This window comes from Columba livia, chromosome 5 (genome assembly GCF_036013475.1).
Source record: "Columba livia isolate bColLiv1 breed racing homer chromosome 5, bColLiv1.pat.W.v2, whole genome shotgun sequence".
Classification (NCBI taxonomy): domain Eukaryota; kingdom Metazoa; phylum Chordata; class Aves; order Columbiformes; family Columbidae; genus Columba; species Columba livia.
The window spans coordinates 52,212,836-52,238,140 of record NC_088606.1 but is presented as its reverse complement, the minus strand read 5'-3'; the positions used below and the strand labels follow the sequence as shown (position 1 = coordinate 52,238,140).

Sequence of the window (25,305 nt, the reverse complement as noted above, 5' to 3'; positions counted from 1 at the left end):
TTAAAGGCTCTCAAAACCGACAAGCTGCATGATTTACAGTCTTTAAAGATCCTTAGCTTAGGAATTCACAGCCTTCAAAGGCGGAGAGCTGAGGAACTAAACCTGTTCCTGCAAAGCCCCCACAAACATGACAAGTGGCGTCTACTCTGAGAAGGTTTCTCCAGGCTGTTTTCCTTGGGATTTCCTCTTGACATGAGGAAAGGGCCAAGTAGTGTGGCAACAAGGGGAGCCTGCTGGCTTGCCACGGGAATGCCTGTCACTGCAGGGTGTGTGGCAACCGCAGCGGTCAGACCCTCTTTGCACAGCTGCTCCAACCTCCCTGTCGCTGGCAAAGTGATGGGCAAAACAGTCCCAAAGGCCTGGAATTTCTGTTTCCCTTGAATAAGTCCCCAGACGGTTGGATTCCTCCCTGCCTTGCCGCCCCTTCCCAGCGGGTAGTGCTTGCCTGAGTGGGTGGAGGAATGCAAGCAAGCTTACAGCATAATAGTCAACTGACCACCAGAGCTGTAGAGTAAGGTCACTGGGGAAAAAGAGTCATTGAAGAATGCGGCTGAGCCATGCCCAAGCTATGTGGGAGGAGGCTTTGCCTCCTTTGGCACGCTGAGCCTGGCCAGGGCCACAGACAGGATGGCAAAGGGCTGGGAGGCACTGAGAAATGAGCAGGATCTGCTCTAAAGAGATTACCTGGAAGGGGTGGCTGCCAGATATGTTTGCAGGACATCACATTCTAACCCTGCTTAGCTACCTATGGGTTGGTTCAGACTGAACCACAGTGTGAAAGAACATTACATACAAATGAGCCAGGCAGAACATCAGAAGGTTAATACAAGATATTGTTGGAGATATACTACTTCCAGGATGCAGATTAATCCATTGCAAAGTAAGAAATACACTCTGAGTTAAGAGGCTGATTCACACCATGGTTGAGGTAGAAAGGGACCTCTTGAGGTCATCCTGTCAAGTTCACTCTTCTCAAGCAGAATCACCTAGAGCAGGTTGCCCAGGACAATATAATGAACTTCAAGAGAAAGCTATTCAGTGTGCCCAGCTGTCTCAAAAAGATCATCAAGGAGATTTTCAATGGCCACAAGACACTTGTGCAGTGTCTAGTGTCACCTCAGGGAAACAGGGACACTGCCATATGTTTGGAGAGCATGGAAGAAGTAAAAGTGAAAAAAAGCTCTCCATAACCTTCTCTCAAAGATACCAGAAGTAGAACATGAACACATTTCTATATCTCAGCTTGACATTTCAACCACCTTTATCATCTCTTGACATCCTCTGTTTGTTTCCTCTCTAAATCTTTAGCTCTCCAACCTCTAAAGCACAATTTTAAGAACATACCAGGAGAAGAACATGAGTTAGGCTGGGAAGGGTGGCAACATGGGGAAACAAACAAGCAAATGAGCATTCTCACATTAGTCTGTTTATACCCTGTTGATTAACATTCCCCACTCAAATCAGCATCCTTACTCTCAAGATTACATGACCTTGCCATGAGGATAGTCAGTTTCCTTCCCTTCACAACATTCAATAGCCTGACGGGTGGATTTCTCCTTATGTGAGCTGAAGCATACACCAAGCTACTTTTTCCAGGCTCAGCATTATTTGCTGTTTAATTTGCCCTAAGAGTACCTTAGTTTATTAAGTGAGGCAAAGTTTGAAGACAAATGTAGTATCTTTTATTGGACTAACTGATACTGCTGACCTTGCTACAAACCTCTCCATGCTTACAATCATAGACAACCACAGATATAGCAACACTTCTAAGACGACTCGGCGTATCAAAGCAGTCCCACAGTTTTGCTGTGAACAGCAATATTGCACAAAGCAACTTTTCCTACTTGATGCACAAAACAACTTTTCCTACTTGACCCACAAAACAGCTCTATCTACAGAGCCCTGGATTTAGGGAGACACAAAACAACTGAACTGGAGAAAACCACTCTCTAATCCAATATCCTACCTCCAACAGTGGCCAATATCAGATGCTTCAAAAATGCCAGAAAATCCACATCTGGGTGGATTTTCTTTTGTATCTGGGCAGTGATCTGTTCCTGGGGGCAGCTTCCTCTGCTCCTGTGGAGCCAGCAGTCCGACTTCTCAGCTTGAGCATATCAATCCAAAACCCCAAATCTCAAGGATCCATTCCTTGAGGGACATTTTTGTCAGTGCAAACATGACGGTCCCAGACCATTTCTCATGTTGCTAAACAGCAGTCTATGCAAAACCAAAATCTAAGCATTGAGGCTGGGATTTTCATCGAACCATAAAAGATTTCAGACACTGAAACTCTTGAGATGCTGGGCAGCTCATATAAATATGGCCCCTTTGAAATTCCCACAAAGACAGCTTTTGCAACATTACCTTTTATTTCCAAAAGTATAGAAGAGTAATCAGTTCCGCAACGCCTTTGGAAGGGTGTTTTATCACTCGTGATGGGTGAAAGGGCAGGAAGCAGAGGGACAGGATGGAATTTGAAGCATGACCCAAGTCCTGCCAGGACACAAGGGAGGGACTCTTTCTCAAAAAAAGAGAAGTTTTGCCATGGGGGAAGTGGGCTGTCTTGCATCCATATCCTGTGGATCTAGACTTCCCTCTGAACGTGACATCTCTTATGAAAATATGCATGCAGACTTCTCCAAACTGCTTCCCGCCCCGCTCCAGCAGAAGGGACGTATCTTGACAGCCTGAGTTTTTAGCAAAAATAGGTCTACCCCTGCCATTCAAGTCATCTTAGTGGAAATGAGGGAAGAATCACACCCAATATTACAGTTTGGTTGGAGATTTCCTGTGGAAATCTTTGACAGGAAGAAAGTAAAGTGTTTGATGAGAAAAGATGTGTCTCAGAAAGTATCAGCTCTCCTGGCTGCTTGGAACTGAAGATTCAAAAAATGGCAAAACCACCAGAAGGGTTCATATAATCTGGGCGTGAAGTTTTTCCTTCTTTATTCTACAGAGTCAACATTTCCTTTAGGAGAAGGATCCCAGACCAGTCCTCCTCGCTGCCTATCCCTTAAAAGATACCGGTACTTCACAAAAGCAGTCTTCAGTCTTTTTCTTCTCTTTTTTTTTTTTCCCATGGAAAATGGTAGTTTTATGGATCTCACTTTGCAGCAACTCACAAGAGCTTACAAAAGCCATTCAGAAGTCTTGGCTAAAACTAAGTCAAATTTTGACAAGTGCTTATGTGACTTGAGTTAGTATTTCAGCTCCTACAACAGTTTATTGCTTATGAAAAATATAATTCTCATTGAAGTGTTCTATTTAACTAAAACTGCTTTTTTTCAGCAAGAATAGTTTGGAATAATTTGCACTGAAGACCAGATTATTAAATAAGTCATTTACTTGTTAGCTGTTTGGAGCCCTCCCTCTCTAAGTCATTCACTATGTATTCAATGAACCTCCTTGAACTCCTTATCAGCCTAAAATTATAAAAAAAAACTTTAAATTTGAGGAATTTGGGCCCAGTTTTCAAACCTGTGTTGAGATTCATTCAATATTTACAGTCACTCTGGGCCACCAGTAGTTCTTTCAGGTATGTTTTTTTTTTGTTAGAAAACTTGATATGCTAGGAATTTAAACAAAGATGATGTATCAGCAAATGACCCTCAGACAGCGTGATCTCATCTCCCAGCCACTCAACATTTGGGAACAGGAATGAAGTTTTTTGCCCTTTAGAAAGAGACCAACAAGGAAGACAATAGTTAAAATACCCATACCATTTGAAACACAAACATATCTTCTCAAACCTGCCACTTCCTTTCCTGCTCCATAGAGGAGAGAAATGGACTATTTGGCATCTAATAAAAGTTCTGTGAAGCAAGAGAAAGGACATTTTCAGTTTAGACATGGAGACAAATACCCAGCACCTAATTTTCCAAGCATTAACTGGATGCAAGTATCACTAGCATCATAATAAGCTCAGTTACAATCTGGGCAAGCCTTCGGGGAGTTCTTATAAGCGCAGCTGGAACCATGTGGCCCCAAGGTCTCTTGGTCAGGAAAAAGCGAGTTCAAAGCCCTTGAGTCTGGATGCAAACTTGGTGTGTGTGTGGGTGACCCAGTTTCCCTCCTCAGCCTGCATTTGATGTTTTAAGCACTTCAGACCAGGGATTTGCTCTTATTGCGTATGAGATGGAAAACACCCAAGACAATGGGATCCTGATCTCTGTTTGGGCTTCTAAGTTCTATTGTAATGCAAGTCAAGAAAATGAATGTTTTCCTGCTGTTTCTGAGACTCTGCTTCCATTCAGGGCTTGAACCTGGATAAGTAGGGGTCCAGGGAAATAACGCAAATAACAAAAAAAGCAGAAGAACTAATGAAACTTGGTATCCGACATACTTGCCAGGCCCAGGAAGCTTTTCCCATGGCTGCAATTCTTCCTAAGATCTCTCCTTATGTGATTTTTCATGTCTCAGTAAATGCCAAGATTCATACCCATTAGTGGGACTTGTCTCCTCAGCAGCTCTAATTTCCATTATCCTTGAGATCTCTACCCCCTTCCCAAATTAGGTTAAAACTAGCTAAATGCTCCTGAGGAAGGAGATGGAGGGACAAGCAGGAACACAAGTTCATACACAGACTGCATTTGCATAAATCTTACTTCCTTGGGAAACTGGCTAGAAAAACTTGCAAAATACCTTCTCAGCTCCCGGATGCTCGAATTACATGTGGCCTGGTTTGTCTACATCCACCAGCCAACGTGGCAGGGTTATGAATATAGTCACTAATGCACACTGCAAGAACTTGTGCCTGGTTATCTCCTTCAGAGAGGGAATCAGGCCACAGAAAGCTGAGGCAGATGTAGAAAAGAAAGAGTGGTCTTACTAAGCCAGACTCAAAGTCCATCTAATCTAGTATGTCATCTCTAGCCGTGGCACAACAGACGCCCAAGGGGGCATAAAGTTCAGCAGACTTGTTTGATACTTTCATCCGGTGTCCTCTTCACTTTCAACAATTTTTGCTCAGCAACTTCTCGAGAAGAACACAATCGTGACATACTTAGCAATCTCTACAGATTTCTCTTTGACAAAATTCTTCCCTTGAATTTATGTAAACTTATAATTCAGGATACAAGGATACAAGGTCTTGCTGGATTTGCTGAAGACAGGGTGAATTCTTAAACATAGCTCACTGGCTTCTGAAGCCCTGGCAAGGAGGCAAGAGCTACCATGCCACATCCAACTGCTCCTGCTCTCCTGCAGTGCACCAGAGGAGAACAACTCATACAGCACAGTGCAGAGTGGTGTTAACAGCCCTCAAGCTGGATCAGGCTAGAACCACAAAGTCTTTCAGACACTAGGCAATTTATGAAGATAAGAAGAGGTCTTGCCCTTTCACATTTAAACTGTCTCCCTGGATTAGATAAACTAAACCAGTAAAAGGATTCTCAACCCAGCATAGGCTGCACCTACATAGGGTTTTCCTGGCACAACCAAGATGGTTAAGACTGTGACTCCTTGCTGTACTTGAACTCCTGTAACCAAGTGAGTAAACCTCTGGAGTGTAGACCTGGCTGCCATTCAGCCAAAAAAAGCAGACTTGATCTCTGAGCCGGTGACTGAACACCTACATTAGCTTTCTGCTTGTTTTTGACAAGCCTCTCCCCAGACAGGGCTCTGACCCAATTCCCACTGAAGTCCATGAAGGCGGCCGACCGGCTTTAGGAACTGGATGGCACCCAGCACCTGGCCGAGTGAAACACTATCCTCTATCCCACAGCTCCAGGCCTCCTGCCGCCTTAGCTCAGAGCCACCAGGACTTCTGCATTCCACCCCAGCTTACCCAGCTTAGCAGGATGACCAGTGCCAGCCCTGGCACAAACACAGCTGCTCAAATCCTGTGTCACTATTCACACAGGGTGTGATGGCCACCGTCCCCTGGCACCCTGACCTCTCTCTCTCAGCCAGCTGCAAGAGCATGCTGCATCTTGTGCCCACATTTTCTTTCCTAAGAAAGCCCTGAGGGGCTTCTTTAGCACAGCTCACACTGCTGGTGAGCAGCTCCCTTTGGCTTCCATGTTTACATCCTTGTGGTTGTTAATTTGAGAGAAGCCTTTTATTTTAGACACACACACCCCCCCACAACTCCCTCTGCAGGGGGGAAAAAATGTGACCTTTAAGACTGTTTATACCAATCAATGAGAAGCCCTCGCGCTGCCGGATTCCAAGAAACACGAGACTGTCTTGGAGCTTGGAAGAAGGAGGGGAGCATGGGCGAGGAGCAGGAGCAATCAAGGTCAGGAGTTCACAGACAGGATAAAGCAGAAGGCAGGGCGAGCAGGCAGGGTGGCAGGGCATGCCCTCTCCATTCAGTGAGGCAAGGCGAGCGCTGGCAGCTCCATCGACGATCTGTGGCAGTCCGGCGTCATGGGGTGGGGAGCTGACATCCCAAGGCGATGGGAGGAATGAGCCGGTTGTGGCGGCCTTGGAGAATGAGGGTGGGTGTTTCTTCCTCCTAAGTCCCTCATGGGTCTTCTCCCAGCCTCGCAGCATTTCACTGCGGACCGAGAGAGATCCAGGACAAGGAGAAATTATTGCAGTCCAGTTTTGCACTCTGATGCCCACTGTGATGAATAAAGGGGTGTGACAAGACAAGGAAGAAGATGAAAATATTTTCCAACTGTTGAACACAGAAGTAAATAAATAAGTAAACAGACAAGCATTCAAATCCAACAATTTCCTTTCATTGCCAACATCAGTCTTCAAGGGAGTAGCACCATAATTTTTTTCCTACCATTGTACTGAGCCAAATGAGCAAAGGTTGTGGCTTTGGGGATCCAAACTTCATTTGACCTAATAGGCAGAGGAAGCACTGGCAGCTCAGGACTGGCATGAATCCCATGGGTGCCTTGTGCACAAAACAGCAGCACTGACAGCTGGGAGGACTTGCTTCAACTTCAAAGGCGGCAACACCACCAACTCAGTAGGTTCAAGACTGAGGCATTGAGGAGAGGAAGAAAAAGGGTGAAAGATCAATGAAAACCATGGGAGGACAAATGTGGTGGGACAGGCAGAGATGCTGTGATACAGCACACCACTCTTGGGCAGCCAGCCCAGTTCAAGGCAGGGGTTTTCAGGACAAAGGTATGTTTCTTCCTTTGAGTCCTCTCCCTAAACAACACATCACAGTGGATGTAAAATTCAGCCCTGAAGTATCTGGCACGAAGTCAGGAGTTTGACAATTTCAGACACTTTTTTGTGGTTAAAGCTCTCTATGAATCTATATATTTACAATTATAGGACTTCGTCTTGTTCTCATTTACACTTATCTTCTCCATTGGGTTACACAATATAACCAGAAGTGGTATTTGGCCTATGTGTCATTTTTATTTTTTTATGTTGTATGCTTAGATATATTATTTATGGCCCATTAGATACATTTGTTTCTTAACTAATAAACCTCAGAAAATATTTTTAAAGAAAGACTATTTTTTAAACAATCGTGTCACTGCTCCTCTATTAGCACTCTAGGATTAAATAAGACTGTGAGTAGTTGTTAACTAACAATTGGTTACTGGAACACATGGACTGAGGTTTTGTCTTCCCATTATTGAGGCTAAAGAAATGATGCTTCTACAACCACATTGATGTTGCCCAGCTGAGTTCTTGTTTCAAGGCACATGCTGAATTTTAAACTACCACATGGATTTCTCACCCATACCTTCAGCAGCGTTGGACATGCTGTGAAAGAGAAAAGCAGATGGCTGTCATGGCTGGCTGTGCAGACATCGGAAGTAATTCTCTTTTTAAAGACAATGAATTAGTTGTTCTTGGTTTTTTCTTTTCTTCTTGTTTTGAGCGATGCTACTGCTCCAGTTTTTCTGCTGGGTAGCACAGGGCTTTGACAGCATCTGGGATTTGTGTGCTAGGACAACTACCCTGTGCAAGCCCTGCACAGCTGCACTGCTAGTGAAGTGATAATTGTACTCACTTTCCTTGCTTGACCAAACTACCAGAAGTCTTGCTTGTGAATACGAGCTTGGAGTAACATTTGTAGGCTAAGGTCATCCATGTAATCTCTGATATCTATTGTCCGTTCATCTGCCAACATGCTGTCTGCAATCTGAAACATGCTGTCATCAATGAAAGAAATTTCCAGGAGAGAGCGAGCTGTCCTACAGAGACGGCAGTTACTTCTTCCCTGGGTCCTGTTTTCAATATAAGTGCTCGGTTTAGGTTATTGTTTCTCCTTTTTCTTCTTCATTCATTCTAGCATTCCATCTTGCCATGCAATTGGAGCTATTCAACTCAAAGATAAAAAGGATTCATGAAAACACTTAAAGACCAAGCTGGGTTGCTCATTGACACAGACTCTGTGTCCTGTTTTATATGACTTAGGGAATAGTAGTTTCTCTGAGAAAATATTATCCATTCAGATCCTCCGTGTCCTGATTGGATACAAATGAGAGAAATGAAATGCAGATGATTCCTTTTTGGCTACAGCTCCAAGGAGGCCACATGCAGCATGGATATCTTTGGTCAGCTACCTTCTGATTTCTTCCAACTCAAGCGTTGCTTCTACCTGCTCATATTTGCAAACACCACCCACGTTTCCTCTGACTACTGCACCACCAAGATGGACAGTGAAGGAAACCATGCATCTCTGCTTCTCAAGGTCTAATTCTGTCAAAAATTTTTGAAAGTCACAGTAACCCAGTTCCAGGAGTCAGCTCATCTTTACAAAGGAAAACGCAGATTCAGCCTGCCTACAAGTTGCCAAACTCCATGCACGCAGTTTCCCGTTTGCTGGCACCAGCTCTTCGGAAATGCCTGTGCAGTAAGAAATACCAAGCACAGAGATTTAGATGTAAACCAGTGGCAATCCCGTGAACTGCCACTTCTGCTTCTCTTGCTATTTTGACATCTCTCATAGCAATGGAAAGTCTAAAGGAAACAACATAAAAGGAAAGAACACTCAAAAAAACACAGACACTGACAGAGCAAAAATCAGATTCTTCCTTGTTTCCCAAGATACTAAGATATCCAGCCCAAAATCATAGTCTTGTTATTTTGAGACAAATATTTAATAGAAAATTTTTACTCCATTCTATAATGCTTGCCCACCATATGATGAGACAGCATTTACCTCCATCAGAGGAAAGATTGTGACAGGAAGGTCAAACACTATCTTCTCCTTCACTTGTTCCCCCATTCTGGTGATTCTCTGATTCAGTAATCAGGAGTGAACACTAGAAAAACTTTGCTTTAGGAACAAGGATGCACTATTCACACTCCTCCTCTAACCAAAAGATCCCAGACAATCTTAAAGAGGTCTCCTGAAATAAACCAATCTAAACAGAAGTAATTTTTTTGTTCATTTTAAATAAGTGTAACCATGAAACTGTATCTAAAACAGAGTTTGAAACCTCCAAAAGCAGGACCAGACAAGGAACTCCATGGACTCCAACATGTAGTTCATCCACTGTTGAGATTGAAAGAATTTCACACAACATAAAGACAGATAATAGCATAAAACTAATGTAAAGACAGATAAATCAGCAGTCTGGTCCATGGCCAAAATCTGGTTCCACCCTTTGAAACCCAAAACCACAAAGGACTGAAGTAAAAAAAAATCTATCAAAGCTACCTGATACCTCCCAAGCTCTCTAGCTCAATGATCTTTACAGCCAGTGAAGGGGCTCAGAGCTGTACTTTCTTTGCGGCTGTACTCTTAAATGTCCAGTTTAGGTAAAAGTTTATGATTCCCAGGCTATGATGGATATCCTAGCTGCAACCACAGCTGTAAAGACACAGTCGGGATTATTTTGAGCATCCATCAACCACCCAACTTGAGCCTTGTGTCTCATCTGTCACCTAAGTAGGGGGTGCAAATCTCATTATAACCACCAGAGTGAGTCATGTGTTACAACTTCTGTGCATGTCCATTACATTCAAGAATAACCTCCCAGCTCCTCCAGAGGGGATGGCAGAGATGGATGGACATCTCTCTTTGATCTGGGGAGTTCTTCCTCTACCTCCAGTTTGTCTCCAATTGCCTCCAAGGTCATGCTGTCAGGACAGGGACAACACCTCACCCCTTACAAATTAATCTAATCTCCCCTCCTCCAAAACTACAGTCTACACATGTTTGCTGTTACTTCCAGATGTGTCCACAACTTGAAAGCAGTGATTTCGGAGGAAAAAAAAAAAAAGACTTTAGAGCTAGCAGAGTTCAGTTCCCCTTCCCCTCCCTTTCCTTCAGCATCTGTCCAGGTCATCTACACAAGCAACACCGAATGGTTCTAGGGGACTCAACACACCACGGAAGTGTCTGCATGTGGACAGATTAAAGAAACAATGCAACTTTTCTTCTCCCCATTACACTTAAAGCCTCTCTCTCAGCTCACTGTCTCAGAATTCACTCCTAGAGATCTTTGGCTAACGCGCTGTTAACAGATATCTAACAAGAAACCAGTTTGTTGTCCTTCCCCATGCTGGAATGAAACAGACGCCTGCAGAACAATGGAAGTGATGGCACTGACTAGTACTTGATTGCCTCGATAGATACAACAGCACGTATGACACTAATATATCTTAATTCAACTGTCCTCACTCATGCAACTCTGGCAAAAGGCTCTGTCCTGCAGACATCTCCAGCCCTGGGTCTTTTTTCAGTAGCCAGACTGGGGGTCTCTTTTGGTGGCAGGTCACGTGGACTGTGGTGGGCAGGCACACAAACTCATTTCTGTGTGGTACTGAAGGCTTTTGATTTTCCCTTGAAGAGGAAAGAAGGAAGAGAAAGTGAGGAGACAGCCTGACCCACACCAACACCTGGAGCATTTGTTCCACAGCCAGAGCACTGCTGACAGAAGAGTTCATTCTTGGTCTTGGGAGTTGTTCTCAGAGCAGCTCTCTTCCCCATCAGCTGGTGACAGCCTACCCCCTCCATGCCCTGTGCTGTGGGAAGTTAATTTAGAAGCCAGTTTTGCAGTCTGTGGACTACCCCATGCTGGGAAAACCCTCAGCTGGGGGTATCTGTTGTCTTTCCAAAGCGGTGCAAAGAAATCAGAGCGTGGGAGAGAACATGGACCTAAGAATCCTTCTAAGTCCTTCGCAAATTTCTCCATATATCCTCCAGACTCCACCTCTTCCACCCAAAGTACCTAAATATGCCCTATAGTGATGTCTGCTGTTGACATCAGAGCAGACTCACAGCAGCACTCCTGCTGCTGCCCTCAGCTGAGTCATGACTCATGAACAAAGGGGATTTTGACCATTGTTATTTTATTATTTTCATTATTTCATTCATCATCTTAATTTCTCTCTCACACTCCTGGCAAAAAGAGAAAGACAGACATACATACACACAAAAGGGGGGGTGGGTGGGGGTGAGGAAGGAAAAAACCACCAACACGATCCACATCTGGAAACTGATTTCCCAACCCCAGAACAAAGACCTCTGAAATTGTGGCTCCAAGTCTCCTGTTTGTGTGCTCCCATTATGTAAAAAATCCTATAATAAAAATCTAATGGAGAAGAAGCCCAAGAGTTGGCAAGAATTATTTGGAATTTATTAGCGAGCAAGACCCATTCAGAAGTTCTTGTAGAACTGTACACTGGACTTAAAAAGCTATTAAGCTTGAAAAAGCTGCAGGAGCATGACAGCTTTCGTTCCAGAAAACTTCTCCCTATAGATCAGGCTTGGCTTAAATAATTTCTTTAATCCCAGCTAAACTACTGTGCCATTCTGTTACTTTCCATGTTCAGAAATATCATTCTTCACAAAGTTTAGTGCTGTACAGGAATGGGGGAAAATTACAGAGAGACAAAAAGAATGCTGAAGGGAGAAAAGGGAAGAAAAACAACTCCAGAAATCATCATTTTTCAGCAAGGGAAATGCGGACAAACAGTTCTTAAGAGAGTTTAGGACGCCAGTAATTTTTAACAGAAGGAAGTTTCTTAGAACGGGTTAAAAATCTACTACTGACACTTTTAACGGAAAAGGATTTTGCAAGTCAACAGAAATGTTCATGTGGGAAAAAAAGAAAAAATCAAGACCATTCAGTTTTTAATTTGAAAAATTGTAACCCCATAGCATTTCAATGGAAAGAAAATACATGCATTGTTGAGAAATGGCACAGTGCACCCCACTGGGTCAAAAAGAAAAGCATTATTAGCTGAGAATTGTTGACGAGAGGACAATTATTTGAGGGCTTCAAAAGAAGATGCTTTTCTGACCTGCTTGATCACATACAGATACACCCAAGAGCCATCTACTCTTCAGCTTCCATTTCCAGCCTGGGTCTCCTGAATGGCGGCCCCACACACTGGCACTATATTGAAAGCCAGGGCTCACATACAGCATGGATTTGTCCTTCAGCTCCAAGCCAAAGTGATCTAGGAAGAGACACCACAATTGGATGCACATGAAGGAGGCCACATTGTTCAACAGTCTCCTGGTCATAAACTCTTTCCTCCCCCCGTCTTTCTTTTGATGTTACTTAGCTCCGCTTATGTTCAGTGTTGGATCACTGGACTTCGCATTTCATCTGGACCCTTGGGATGCGTTACGGGGATGGAAAGAGAAAGGCACTACTTAATAGCAGTTTCCAAGTACAAGGGAGAGGAGATTCCTGGAAATTCAGGTTAAGACTGTCCAAAAACTTCTTCGAAGAAACGTGGCAAACCGTATATAGCTAACTATTTATGGTGGAGGTGGAAGTCAGACTACACTTGAAGGCAAGCGGTTGCTGTCCAGACAGAGGTCTTGATCATCATTCCGGTTAGTCACTGAAAACTAAACACATCATAAGTAGGTGGGGAGAAAGGGCTATTCCAAATAAATAGCCTTATTATTCTGCAGGAACTGTTCAAGCTCATATATGTTTACCTACACTGGTATTTAAAAAGAAGGAACTGAGCCAAACCATGGATCCAGAACCTGAATTCTGAAACCAATCTTCTTTCTCCTTGCATGGAATTGCTCAAAGTATTTTTTTTTTTTTTAATGAACAGTGTTTTTTCTTCAAAAGAAAATTAATTTATGAGCATTTTCTTCTCCCCTCCCTCAATTTTTTCTAATTTTTTAGTTAAAAAAAAAAAAAAAAAAAACAGAAAAAAAAGAAACTGTTTTTCAGCTTTGTTTTCCTTCATTCTTTCTCTGTTGCCTCCCTTTTCATGGCAAAACAGAATAAAAGCTGACGAGAGGTGAAGGGAAAAATAAAGAATACTTAAACTAACAAAATACTTTCATTCAATTCTTTTAAACTAGAGTTCTCAGAGCTGTTTTCTGCTGCTTTTCTGAGATGGTTTTCAATTTTTGCCTTGTTTGTATTTTACTGTCAAATCAAAAAACTGAATATTTTTTTTGAGTCAAAAGCACTTACAGGAAACGCTATTAGGAGACAATCTATATTGCTCCTGCCTCCCTTAACACACCCTTACTCATGGAAGAAATGTCCTTGATATCTGCAGACACAACTAGCGCTCAAGCACAGCCCAGATGTGGTCCAGCAGCTCAGCTCACTGGACACCATATGCTACCTGTATTCCTGTGAAGCATTTTAATGCCAGATCTCAGAAGAGTCCTCAGTCTCTGTAGCACACAACCACAACCTCCTGTCATCAGACCTACCTCTGTCATAGTTATCCTGCCCAGAGAAACGAACCTTTAGCAGAACATATGCTATGCCTCAGGCCTCCACTGTCTACAGCCTCCTTCTCTCTGAAGTCATGATTTCTCTAATTTATGAGCAGCATAAACATACACTCATCCCCCTGCTTTCCCACCCAAAGTTAACCGCTGAAGACAAAGTCTTGTGCCCCACATCACTTCCTAGCACTACCTGTGTCCCTCCCAGGCTGCCACCTTGTCTCAGCGTATGGCAGCACTCTCAATTTTACCCCACCTGTTGCAACAGTCAATCCCTTTCCCACACTCCAGCTATTGTAATCAGGTGAAATTCGTATTAATAAAAGCCTTCATGCTTGTACAGGAAAACTTGAAGATGACATCTGAACATAGTTACAGGCTCACAAACCAGGCAGCAGCATTAAACAGGTAGGTATATATTTCAGCTTGTGATATTTCTTCCAGCACTGTGGTTCATCAGGATTTGAGTCATGGCTTTTGAATGTTGCCAAGACTGGCAATATTGACCATGAGCTTTGAGAGCTTTTGACAATTTAATGAAAGGAAAGTGGGGACTCAAGCTTGTGATGCTGATGCCTTTCAGCGCTCAAGCAATTCAAGCCTGTCGGGCATCTCAGCAGAATACTGTCCCATGGAGACAGCACGCACAAGTCCCAGCTCTCTCTTGTCCGAGCCAGCCCTCTCCCAGAGGACACATGTGGGACAGAGTAATCCTCCACGGGTGCAAAAGCAAGACCCAGTCCTGCTCCTCACAGGAATCCATTAGAATTTTTGCCTTTGGCACATTCATGGAGACTGGGTCTTGCCCAAAGTACATACCAAGGGAATGAGTCTTCCAGAAATATGAATTCTCTTTGTCCCATACCAAAACACTCATAGTAAGACCAGGCAGCACTCCGCAGCAAAACATTGGCAAGAGGAAGCGCTAATAAAAAACTAAGACACTAAAAAACACCGAAAAAAACCTCCCAGAAGAAACAAACATAAGAAGAATATCCTGCCCATTCAGTCAAAAAAATGCTAACAAATTAGTGCTGTCTCATGATGATATTGAAATATTTACAGGAAAAGAGCACAGAATTTTGGCTGGCAAATGCAAAAAGTATCTATCACAACTCTTCTGTGCATAACAAAGGGGAGAGGAAACAGAAGAGGAAAAGTGGGATAGCGAGAGGAGGGTGAAAGAAAGGGGACAAAAAAGGAGGGAGAGGAATATGAATTAAGAAACTGATTAAAAAAAAAGAAAAGGAAGAAAAGGGGAAGAAAGTGGGACAGAGAACAGAGTTCACACTAGGAAGTCTTGCTGCTCCCTATTTACCTGCCAGCAGTCAGATTCATTGGCATCTCCCTTACGTGACAGACTCGTTCAGTTCCCCCACAAAAGCAGCAGATTACTAAGGGAGTCTGCCAACAGAATGTTAGGCTGCCCAATGGGACAACTGGGGCCAAGTGAATGGAAATAATATGTCAGTTATTAATTAATTTGTTCTATATTCATGTTGTTATAGATAATTACATGAGTTAGTTCCACAGCCTGAGTCTTCCTCGGCCAGAAATGCTCATGATTCATGATTGACAATTGCATAATGTGGCTGTCAATGACTTCATCGTCTTGCAAGGAAAATCCTCTCTAGATATGTGCATGCACAGTGACTCACTTTGACACCTTGGGTTGACATTTGCAACCTAGGCCAAGTCTGTTAGTAAGACAAAGGCACTTCTTGTGGGGTTTCCAAACCATAAAGTTGTGTATTGAGCAAGAGGGCATGCAGGAGAAGGCAGGAAAAGGTAGCCCTCAAATATTCAGTTCACGTATGCAATAGCTGAGTGCATTGGCACAAGAAAAAGCAATGGCTCTTCTGCAGCAACAACCAACAACAGTACTAAAGAGTGCCAGACAGGTAGCCCATTTTAATGCCGTAAGCAAAGAGAACAGAAGAAATACTCTGCATGGTACTTGAAGTCCACAAGCAGGAGTATCCCAAGAAGTTCTTAAGAACCAAGACAGGCCTTCCCATTTAGAGATAAAAAGATATTTTGGAATAGAGAATCAGCAGAGACAGCAAAGTTCTGCAGAACAGCCTGAATCAGAAGAGGAAACATTACGTAAAATAGTACTCAGATGTCACTCAGCACAAATAAGCAAGATGCACTGTAAATCCAGGCACGTGGGATATGGAAACCTACAATCGGGGCCAGACAGCAAACAAGCTCTCTCAAGCCATCTCCACTTTGGGAACACACAAGAAATGGGAGCTGTAAACAGAAAATTAAACAGATGCTTTCTCCTCTCTGTTGGAGGAACTGGGACTGAGGAGGTGTTGATCAGTTCAGTTTTCTCAACTTCTTCTGCAGTCCTTTGTTAAGTCTTTAAGAAAAATCAAAAATAAAAGAAGGATCTTGGAAGCAGGATGTGGCAAGAGGCCAGTCACGCATCCTGCACGAAGAAAGCATGAAGCACCGACGCCCAAAGCGAACACTAAGGAAAATGTTTCAGGGATATGTTTTCACTGAGTGACGGTTTTATACAGTGGATGAAAACAGTCATTACACTCCTACTGGTTTTGGTGACTTGGTTCTTTCTGGAAGAAGACAAGCATGAGTGGGTAAAAATCAAGCTATTCAGTTTTGCTGAAGAAAACCTGAATTTTACATTTGAAATGAGATTCTATCTTGATATACACTTCTGTTTTTTGTGTTTAGTCTTTATTCCAGAGCCTTAAGTGCTTCATTCAACACTGGAAAAAAGAAAACAAACAAACAATAACACATACAACCTCACAGTTTTTTGCTCAGCAAGGAAGCCAGGAAAAAATGCTTCTAGATTTTTCCCATCTTCCCTGCCATTTTAGTCAACCCCCAGTCATTTCTAAAGAGGATGCACCCACTTTTCAAGCATCCTGGAGCTGAAGTACCCACACGAGTGTCTTAACCAGAAGGCAAAAGAATTCTGGCAAGTGTGTAAGAGGCTGCAGGTAGTAGTACCAGGACCTCTTAAGAAACCCAAAGTTAACGCTAGGAAGACAGGAACAAGTGAGGCCTGTTACGCTGCTAGGATTTGCTGCTGTTCTGGTTGTATCGCAACAGATGCTCTCCAGTAACACATTGGGGACAAGCTGATGGAAGGCACACCTCTCCTCAATGAGGGTATCCAAGGACCCTGCCATTGGTAGCAGCTGGACTTGAGGTTGTCTTCACCTTCTCATGTCATAGCTATGGGGAAATGTCTTTTACTGTCTGACTTGAGCCCTTTCAAGCTGGCCTTGACCCCATGAGGAAAGAAATCACAGCTGCTGATCATGGAACTTATTTTTTCACATTTTGTCAAGCTAATGGTGAGGCAAGGGCAATCTGTGGTCACTTCAAGGAGCCTTAAATGGCTCCTTCATAAGGGCACAAGAGAAGGCATGACAGAGCTGGATCTCCCTGCTGTCCCCCAGGGAACACGCTACTCACCACAGCCATGGCCATTTCTTCCTGCATTCCTCTGGCCCTGCTGCAATAAGTGACACCCGTTCACATGCCAGGCAAGCCATGCTGCTGCTCCCTTGACCAGAGCTACTTGTTACCATAGATCAACACCAAAAAAAACCCAAACCTCTCCCTTGGGTATCACGCAGTGCATTCCAGTTCCTTCCCAGCCAGTGTTTGTGCAGTATTTTAAATACACGAAGCGTTATATAAATGTTAACTATTATTATAATGTTCCCCTCCTTCCAGTCAACTCCCCCCACAGACCCACAGACACATTCCCCACCTCCCGTTTTAGCACGTTCGTGGCATCAGAAACTACCCTGTTTTCATTTACCCTGCCCTTTGCCATATGATCCCCACCCTCAGGAGCTTTAAATAGTCTGCATTATTATGAAGGCTTGTTAGAACTTGTCCCTAATCACTCCAGGAATAATCCTTGATGGCTTGTTTCAGACTGTGTGTGTGAATGTCTCTGCAACAGAGCTCTGGCTTGCTTAGGTCCCTCCTAGAACAGGAATTAAAGCTTCTTGCCCAGTACAGAATGAATGGCACATCGTGGGGGCCAAGCTCAGCACCGAACCTGTTGTTGCGTCTGTGTACGTTAAAGTTCTTTTCAGCGAAGACCCGAAAAGAAAACATACATTTCAGAAAAGAACCGGCCATCTGTATTATGTGTTGATAGATGCCAAGCAGCAGAAATCAACATGCCCTTTAAATGTAGAGACACTAAAAGTGGTGCAGTCCATGCTTCACAGAACTTTGCTTGCTACAACTGGTCCCAGGGCTTGCACTATTTGTCTGGTGCTCAAGAATTCCAATATTAGATACTGAAAAATGAGCTCCCCCTCTGCCATGGTTACAACCCCTGTTGTCTACCTTATGATGGTGACACAAATTGAGAAGACAGAGAAATCTGGCGCTTAATAAATTTGTTTATCAAAGGCTTGCAATTGTGATTTCAATGTCATCCACAGGAGAAAATCCAAGGCAGAGATAAATCTACTTTTCTGGTTTGGGTTCTAGCTGCAAACTTAGATGAAAACAAATCACACAATAGCATGACACTGAGACTCATGCCATGTAAGCTGCAGTGGTCTCCACCTTGAAGATGGAGTATCAGGCAGGGCAAATACATTATCAAACCTTTGTTTACCTGGGGTCACATTAGTCTACCAAGATAAAGCTTCTGGTGTTTGGAGATTAGGTATTCATACTATGCGTTGACAATATTATCCCACCCATTATGTTCTCATTACACCATACCAAAATGATAAGCGAGAAGCAGCTGAGAAACACCTGCTAAAATAATATCATGACAAAATGCCTTTGCACCGTAGCTCAGCATCTAGTCTGCTCAGCCATGTGGCCTTGTGTTTTTAGATCATCTTAGAACATTTTGCTGGGCATCTCACCATCTTCAGGGCACTAGAAGCATCGGAATGAACTAATAACAAGACAGAAGGGTTTTGGTGTTTGTCTTTTATGTCCCAAACTCTTCCCAGTATCAAAGAAGAGAAAGACTATGCAGCATCTTTTGGAACCAGGAGATGCTGACCATCCCATCAGCAGCAGGATGATTTGGAGATTTTAGCTGAGATTAATATCCTGTAGGTTAGTGCATGGTCAAAAAAACAAAAGGAAGCAAAAACCACAAACCAAAACAAAACAAAACCCAAAGGCAGGTCATTTGCAGCACTTCTGTTTATTATGTGGGCTACCAAGATGAAATCACTGCTAAAGAAAAAAGCAACAAGGGAAGCTGCCTAAATGCCTGGGTGGAAAAGGGCAGCAAATGGAAGGAAGCCACATGGACTGGAACTAAGACAGGTATTAAGTCTTGAGACACTGGGCACCAGGGGTGCTCGTACAGTGCAACTACTGGTAGGACCACAAGCTGCTAGACAGGGACATTTGGAAAAGCTTCCAGCCATGCTGGAGAAGATCCATTTTCTTGACACAGGAGTGCTTACCTTCTAAAATAGACACAGCAGGCAAAACTATGAGAAAATACTAAGAAAACTCTTTAAAGGGAAAATCCTTACATTGCTGTAGTCCATTGAGGATTTTGCAAAATTTCATTGTTCTGCACTGCAGACAGCCACAAGTTAATTTATCTAAGACCACCCAGCAAAATCAGTGACAGTGCCAAGTACAGAGAAGCTTTGATACTCTGGTCATGGAGCACAGTGTGGCTATTCAGTCCCTTGGCATCCTAGGCCACAAATCTGGGGTCACAGAAGTGGGAATACTCGGACTTTTTAGGAAGCCAGGAATTTGTGTTGTAATAAAGTCAGGTTCAGACTAAGTTACTGCAGAAGATGGACTTCGCTTCCTGATGGGCAGAATCATCCAAGGGCCAGCACTGTCAGCCATCCTGAAGTAAAGGTATTGGCAAGAGGGAAGGAACTCTAGCATGCCTGGCACTAAAACATGAGACCTGTTTCTCCAAGGCATGAAGTCAAATTTTGCACCAGGATAAACCCGGAGCAGAGACCAGCGCAGCTTGTGGCTGTGTCTCCCCATGGAGACACAGGCTCCTTGCAATGCTGCAATGAGAGGGCAGTTACAGAAACTATAGCAGTGACCCACTCAAGAAAACAATGTTCTTCAACATATGCAAGAAGAACCAAGCCTGAGAGGAGACAGAAAAGAGCTACCCCTAAAATAAATAAATATGTATATACATAAGCAAATCTGTGAAAGCAGGTCCTACTTCAGGGTTGCACCTCAAGATGAAAAATACAGTAACAAGCAGTCATTCCTAGAGAAGCTCCCCTTGAAGAACAGCCTGAGGACACTGTGAGCACAGCCTTATTCTAATGGATGTTCAAGTAAACACGCAGGGGGGTCCTCACACTGTTTCACCATGTGGACTTCACTGGGATGTCCAAATTAGAAACTGAGACTCCCTGCAAGCTCCACAGAGAGAGGCAGACATTTTTTGAACATGATTCAGAGCCCAGAGGGTAGGAACCTAGTTCCTATTCTACTTATGTGGTCCAAACCACCCCCAGAAGTGCCTTCCCCTCTTCTTAGTCCACACTCAGAGTTTAAGCAGCCTGACTTAGGCTCCTATGCTAAATGATGAATATTACTCAATGACAGTGAATCCCTGAAATCTCCTCTATGTGTAAGCATGGTGTGAGCCCAGAGGGAAATGAGGGGGGGAACGTGATGCTGCCTCATAGGCTGGAATGACCAAGCTGTGGCAAATGCTACTTTTCTTTATTATTTTTATTTATTTTAGGAATTTGATGAAGTATGGCACATGCTAAAGACTGAAGTAGAATAGACTTTGTCCATCACTAGACGTGCATATAAAACAGAGTGCTGTTCTCAATGAGAGAGAAAGACCTCAACTAAACCAGATGATAAAATCAGATCTTCCATAGAGGTGCTATGGAAAGAGTGTACAATAACTGGAAGCAAGAAATAAAATATTTCAGTGAGGTCAAATACTAAAAGGTGTTGAATAAATCCATACAAACTGTTGTGGCGGTCATGGCTGAATTTGAATTTTTTAAAAAAAAGCAGTTTCAGCTCTGGATGCATTGAGCATCAGTTGCCACTGCCACACAGCACATTAATTATTTAGCTGTAGTTAACTATTGTGCTCTTGACAGGTTATCAGTCAGGAAAGTCACATTCTCTCCAAGCACAAAACCAAAACAAAATAAAACAGGAATGGAGGAGGTAAAACTGCCAAGCAGGATTTTGTATGTTGGACATTATAGTACCTTATCAGGCCTCAGACGCATGGGATCAGAAATGCCAGCTGGAACCCAGAGGGCTTATCCGGGCACTCAGAAGCGTAGGAAGAACAAGAGCCAGAGGAGTTTTATTTTATATGAATCCCTGAATACTGTCGCTGTAGATAAGGAGCAAAGTCCCAGGTTCCACTAAGTCAATGATAAATCTCAGTTTGACTTCATTTGGGCTGGGATTTCCTGCCCAGCATGCAAGGGTAAAAACCACACTAAGCGTAGGAAAAAGGTAGCAGAAACTACTGAAGCTGTGCACAGCTCTCAGTTGCACTTGTTTTGAGTCCAGTATGAACCTACCTGTGTTAGACAGGAAAGGTTGCTCGTTTATTTTTTTTTTGTTTTCCTCAGATAGTAGCCAGCCTGGTTTTCTGAGGTTTAGGGTTGGCCTTTTGGGGGGATTAGGGGTCATGTTTGGTATATGAGCATGTTTTCCTGTGCACAAAGTGACAAAGATTAACAGCTCGCCTGCTGTCAGAGAAGGCTCTCAGATGACCTATGGCTCTCCAGCTCCCAGGACAGGAACCCCATGTGATGCGAGTCAGAGCAACATCAAATCCCAGTGATATAGCAAGAGAAAAGAGCTGTTAGACTGTGAACAAATAAGAAAATTATAACAAAAAATGGAAAATTAAGCAGCAATCCATCAAAGAAATAGCCTGCTATCTTACCTGAGGCACCAGTTTGCTGGAAGACAGAGGCTCACAGTGAGCTGTGCCAGACGCAGTCTCCTGCAGGTGGAGGCTCACGTCATCACCCATGGGCTGGGGCTTGGTGACCCTGCTCTCAGCCAGAGACAACCCTCTGTCCAGTGGGAAACAGAGGCGGCATTCGCCAAGAGACAAGGAGAACAACCTCCCTGTCCTCTGAGGGCATCCAAAATGCTGCAGGCTACACTTGCCAGTGGTAAGATATAGACCTCTAAAACAAGAGGAGAAACAAAATAGGTACCATGCTCTAGGCATCAGAGTGAAAAAAAACCAAAAACACCTCTCATTCAATGCTAATATGCTGTCTGTTTGGAAGCCCTACCTAATGACACATGAGACAACATATAACAAACTTCAACCTGCTATGGTCTTGGGGGCTGCTTCTGAAAGTGGTACAAAGTTCAAGGGAAGGAGAGGCAAGTACTTCTACAGTTTCTTCTGCCAGTTTCTCACAGAGTGGCAGACCTTGACTGTCTTGTTGTGGCTGTGACAGCAGAAGCAGCAGAAGAAGGAAGGACCCCACAAGGGTGCTGCCTGCGTTGCCCATGAGCTGTGCCAGCAGAAACCACATCAAGGTCAGCAAAGACCCGGCAAACCTCTTCTTAGCCACCGCAGCAACCTTCCAGCTCACTCCAGACACCTCAACTCAACACCTCCCTGGAAGCAGGTCTCCCCCAGACACACCGCAGCTGCCCAGAGGGATGCAGGGCACCTCAGTGTCACCAAGAGGGACAAGGGCTTGTTTTTGCCCTTTATCAGTACCCCCTCTCCCTTGCACCGGGTGTGTGGGCCTTTTACAGTGCCAATTAAGTGGACTCTGGGGCTGGGGTGGAGGTGCAGCGTGCCGAGCCTCTGTCTCACTGCCTCCATACTGTCACTCTCCATTATGCAGCTGGCAGTCCTGCGAAGGGGAGGGAAAAGCCAGAGGCATGTTTGGTTTGCTGTTTTTGTGGGCACTTTACAACTTCAAAGGCTTCCCTCTGGTTCACAGGGGGCAAGGGGCAGAGGTCAGTAGGCACGGTTTGACCTCCCTTTCACCTCCTCCCCAAAAGGGAGAGATGCACACACACACACAGAGGAAGAAGAAAAGGAAGATGAGATCCTGGCAAACACTTTTATCCTCTAATCTTTCTTCACCTTAGTGCTGTGGAGGCTTTGTCTGGCAGACAAAGTGCCCTTTGGAGTCTGACACTTCCATGCTGGACTTTTCCACTTCCATGCTGGGCTCTTCCTCCTCCACTTCAAGGTGGAAATAAAGCAAAACAGCAGCACCACAAAATAGAGCCGGGGCGGGGGGGGGGAGAAAAGAAGTTGCTCTTGGAGGCTGGGTTTTCTCACTTTATTATTTTAGGTTGGGTTTTTTTGGTGGTTATTATTCCCCCCCCCCCCCCGCTAAATATCTATCTATCTATAAGCCCCACAATTGCATATGAGGGAGAAAACAGACATGATTATTCAAAATCAAGCCCAGGATCTGAAAAATGCATTTTCTTGTCTTGAAAGACAGCACTCATTTATTTATTTATTTGTAGTGGCAAGGTCACTAGCCCTGGGGCACTGAGGAATAAGTTCGAGTTTCAGAAAGTTCTCCACAGCTGGTGACTATATCCCTTGCAGTGCATACAAAGACATTGAGAAAGCAGCAGAGAAAGTAAACAGTATCACTTCTGGGGATGAAGGGGGAGACAAGTAGGAGGGCAGAGGAAGAGAAGGAGAAGAGAGGCAGATGAAATTTAAACTGGCGATCAGCCCAGCCACCAACTTAAAACAATACAGTGAGAAGAAGCCAAAAAGGAAAGAAAAACAGAGGGGTGTGTGTGGAGACACACTCTGTGTGTGAGAGACACAGAGAGAGCGCAAAGCAAGAGCAAGGAAAGAAAGGGATGAGGTTGCAAGCTGAGATTTCGGGAGCCATCTCTAGGGGTTCCATCACAGGGCAGAACAGCTTGCAGGGGGACGTTTCAGGGGCACAGTCATCATCCCTGGTGTAAATACATCTATGAGCATTTATAATCAAGCTGCCAAAGCATAGCTGTTTATCTCTCAAGAAAGAGAGGAGAAAACCACAGGGTCTAGAAATAACAGTCACAGCCTTGTCACCTTCTGGCATCCTCAAAACCAAAAGGGACAAGAAAGTAGCAGGAAGGGCCAGACCAAGATCTACTATTGACTGACACTCTTCAGGTTGGCACAATGCAGACTTGGACTATGCTTGTCTTTCAGCTGGCTCTGGGAGTCACCCTCTTACTCAGCGCAAGGCAGTTTCATCTTAAGCTAGTACCTTTCTCAGGCATTTTGGTTTGACAGTATGGGAGAAAACACAGAGTAATGACCATGTGGTGCTCTGGAGCTCCAAATGTTTTGTATGTTTACAGCACAGGGCATGAACTAGATGAGGTTTGGTCCAAGCTTATACAAGCCCTCCTCACACAGACTGGTCCTGGATGCTGGCTGAGGCTCAATCCTCACCTTCCAGAATAGGTCTGGCTATGTTAGATCTTCTCTGGTCATGTTGACCGTGATCTCACTGGAATGAGTTTAGTCATCTTAGTGTGGGGGGAAGGGAGAGGCAAGTTTTTTTGGAACATACATCCTCCTGGGAAAGGCTAACAAGCCCTCCTTTATAGATGTCTGTATGTGGACCTCAGCAGAAATGCAGTTGGAAAGCCTCTATAGAGACAGTGTACCTTAAAAGGACCAGGCCAGCCTGTTCTTTGGGCTGCCCATCCAGTTTTCTGCTACCTTTCACACCAGCAGGAGTCAGGCATCCTGCAGGTTGATGTGTCCTCTAAAGCACTCCAGCAATTGCCCTCCCCTCCAAGAAAGAACACAAATCTTAAAGCCAGAGCTGAAAGCTTCAGCAAACCACAGCTCTCGCCTCACATGGGAGGGCAGCAATGCAGCTACACTTTTGGCTGAGCTTCAGCACCCTTGGTGGTACTTGACAGGACAGGTTGGTCAAGTGCCATGAGCTCTGAGTGCTTACTATTCAGTGTTGCTCCTTTGAATTAGAAGCCTCCCCAGACAAGCTCGTTTGCTAACCTCCCTGGCCTCCTGTGCATCAAGACTGGCTGGCACAGCCCTTCCTTCTCTGACTGGCAGTTAACCCTTCACTGTCTGCCACCAGTTTGAGGAGATAAGATGCATCATAACAGGGACCCATTTGTGCTATACTTTGCAATTTCTACATATGGCCTAGACCAGAACCAGACTCACTGATAAATACAGCAAACAGTACTGTACTCTACAAACAATTCCTCAGTTCTCCCCTCCTCAAGTCTTTGTGAAGGTTTAGTATGGATTCAACTGATCTGGCAGCTTCTGCAAGGGCTACTTGCCCCCTGTCTCCTTGACACAAGGTGCATTTAAAATCCTCAACCAGGAAAGTTTCAACTGCTATAAATGGCTCTTCAAGGTACAGCGTGGTGATAAATTAGATAATTGGCAAATCATTGGCAAAAGCCAAGAGTTTAACATTTCTTAGAGACCTAAGTGACTGATGATACTAAAAAGAAATACCAGTTTCACCACAGACACTCTAGAAGTTATGCACTGGTTGCTCGCAGGCAGTTTGTGCTTGAACAATGCAAGTCACAACAGGAGAAAATCTAGTTAGATATTAGGAAAAAGAGATCCACATTTAAGGTTAGTCAAGCACTGGAACATGTTGTTCAGAGAGGTTGTGGGACCTCCATCCTCAGAGAGGCTCCAAATTGGCCTGGGCAAGGCCCTGAGCAACCTGAACTCATCTGGCCCTACTCTG

The 25,305-nt window shown here is 44.1% G+C and overlaps 1 protein-coding gene across 2 annotated transcripts in view; it reads right to left on the bottom strand.

Annotated features, from left to right (window-relative positions):
* The window catches only part of MRPL23 (mitochondrial ribosomal protein L23), a 254,387-nt gene that overhangs the window by 135,235 nt on the left and 93,847 nt on the right, over positions 1 to 25,305 (bottom strand). Inside the window, exon 6 of one of the 2 annotated variants that reach the window (XM_065065169.1) lies at positions 11,213 to 12,742. The exons of the other annotated variant lie outside the window; for it this stretch is intronic. Coding sequence (XP_064921241.1) covers positions 12,668 to 12,742 — 75 coding nt within the window. The 3' untranslated portion in view covers positions 11,213 to 12,667. Of the gene's footprint in view, positions 1 to 11,212; positions 12,743 to 25,305 lie in introns of those variants that run through there. 2 annotated transcript variants of the gene reach the window in all.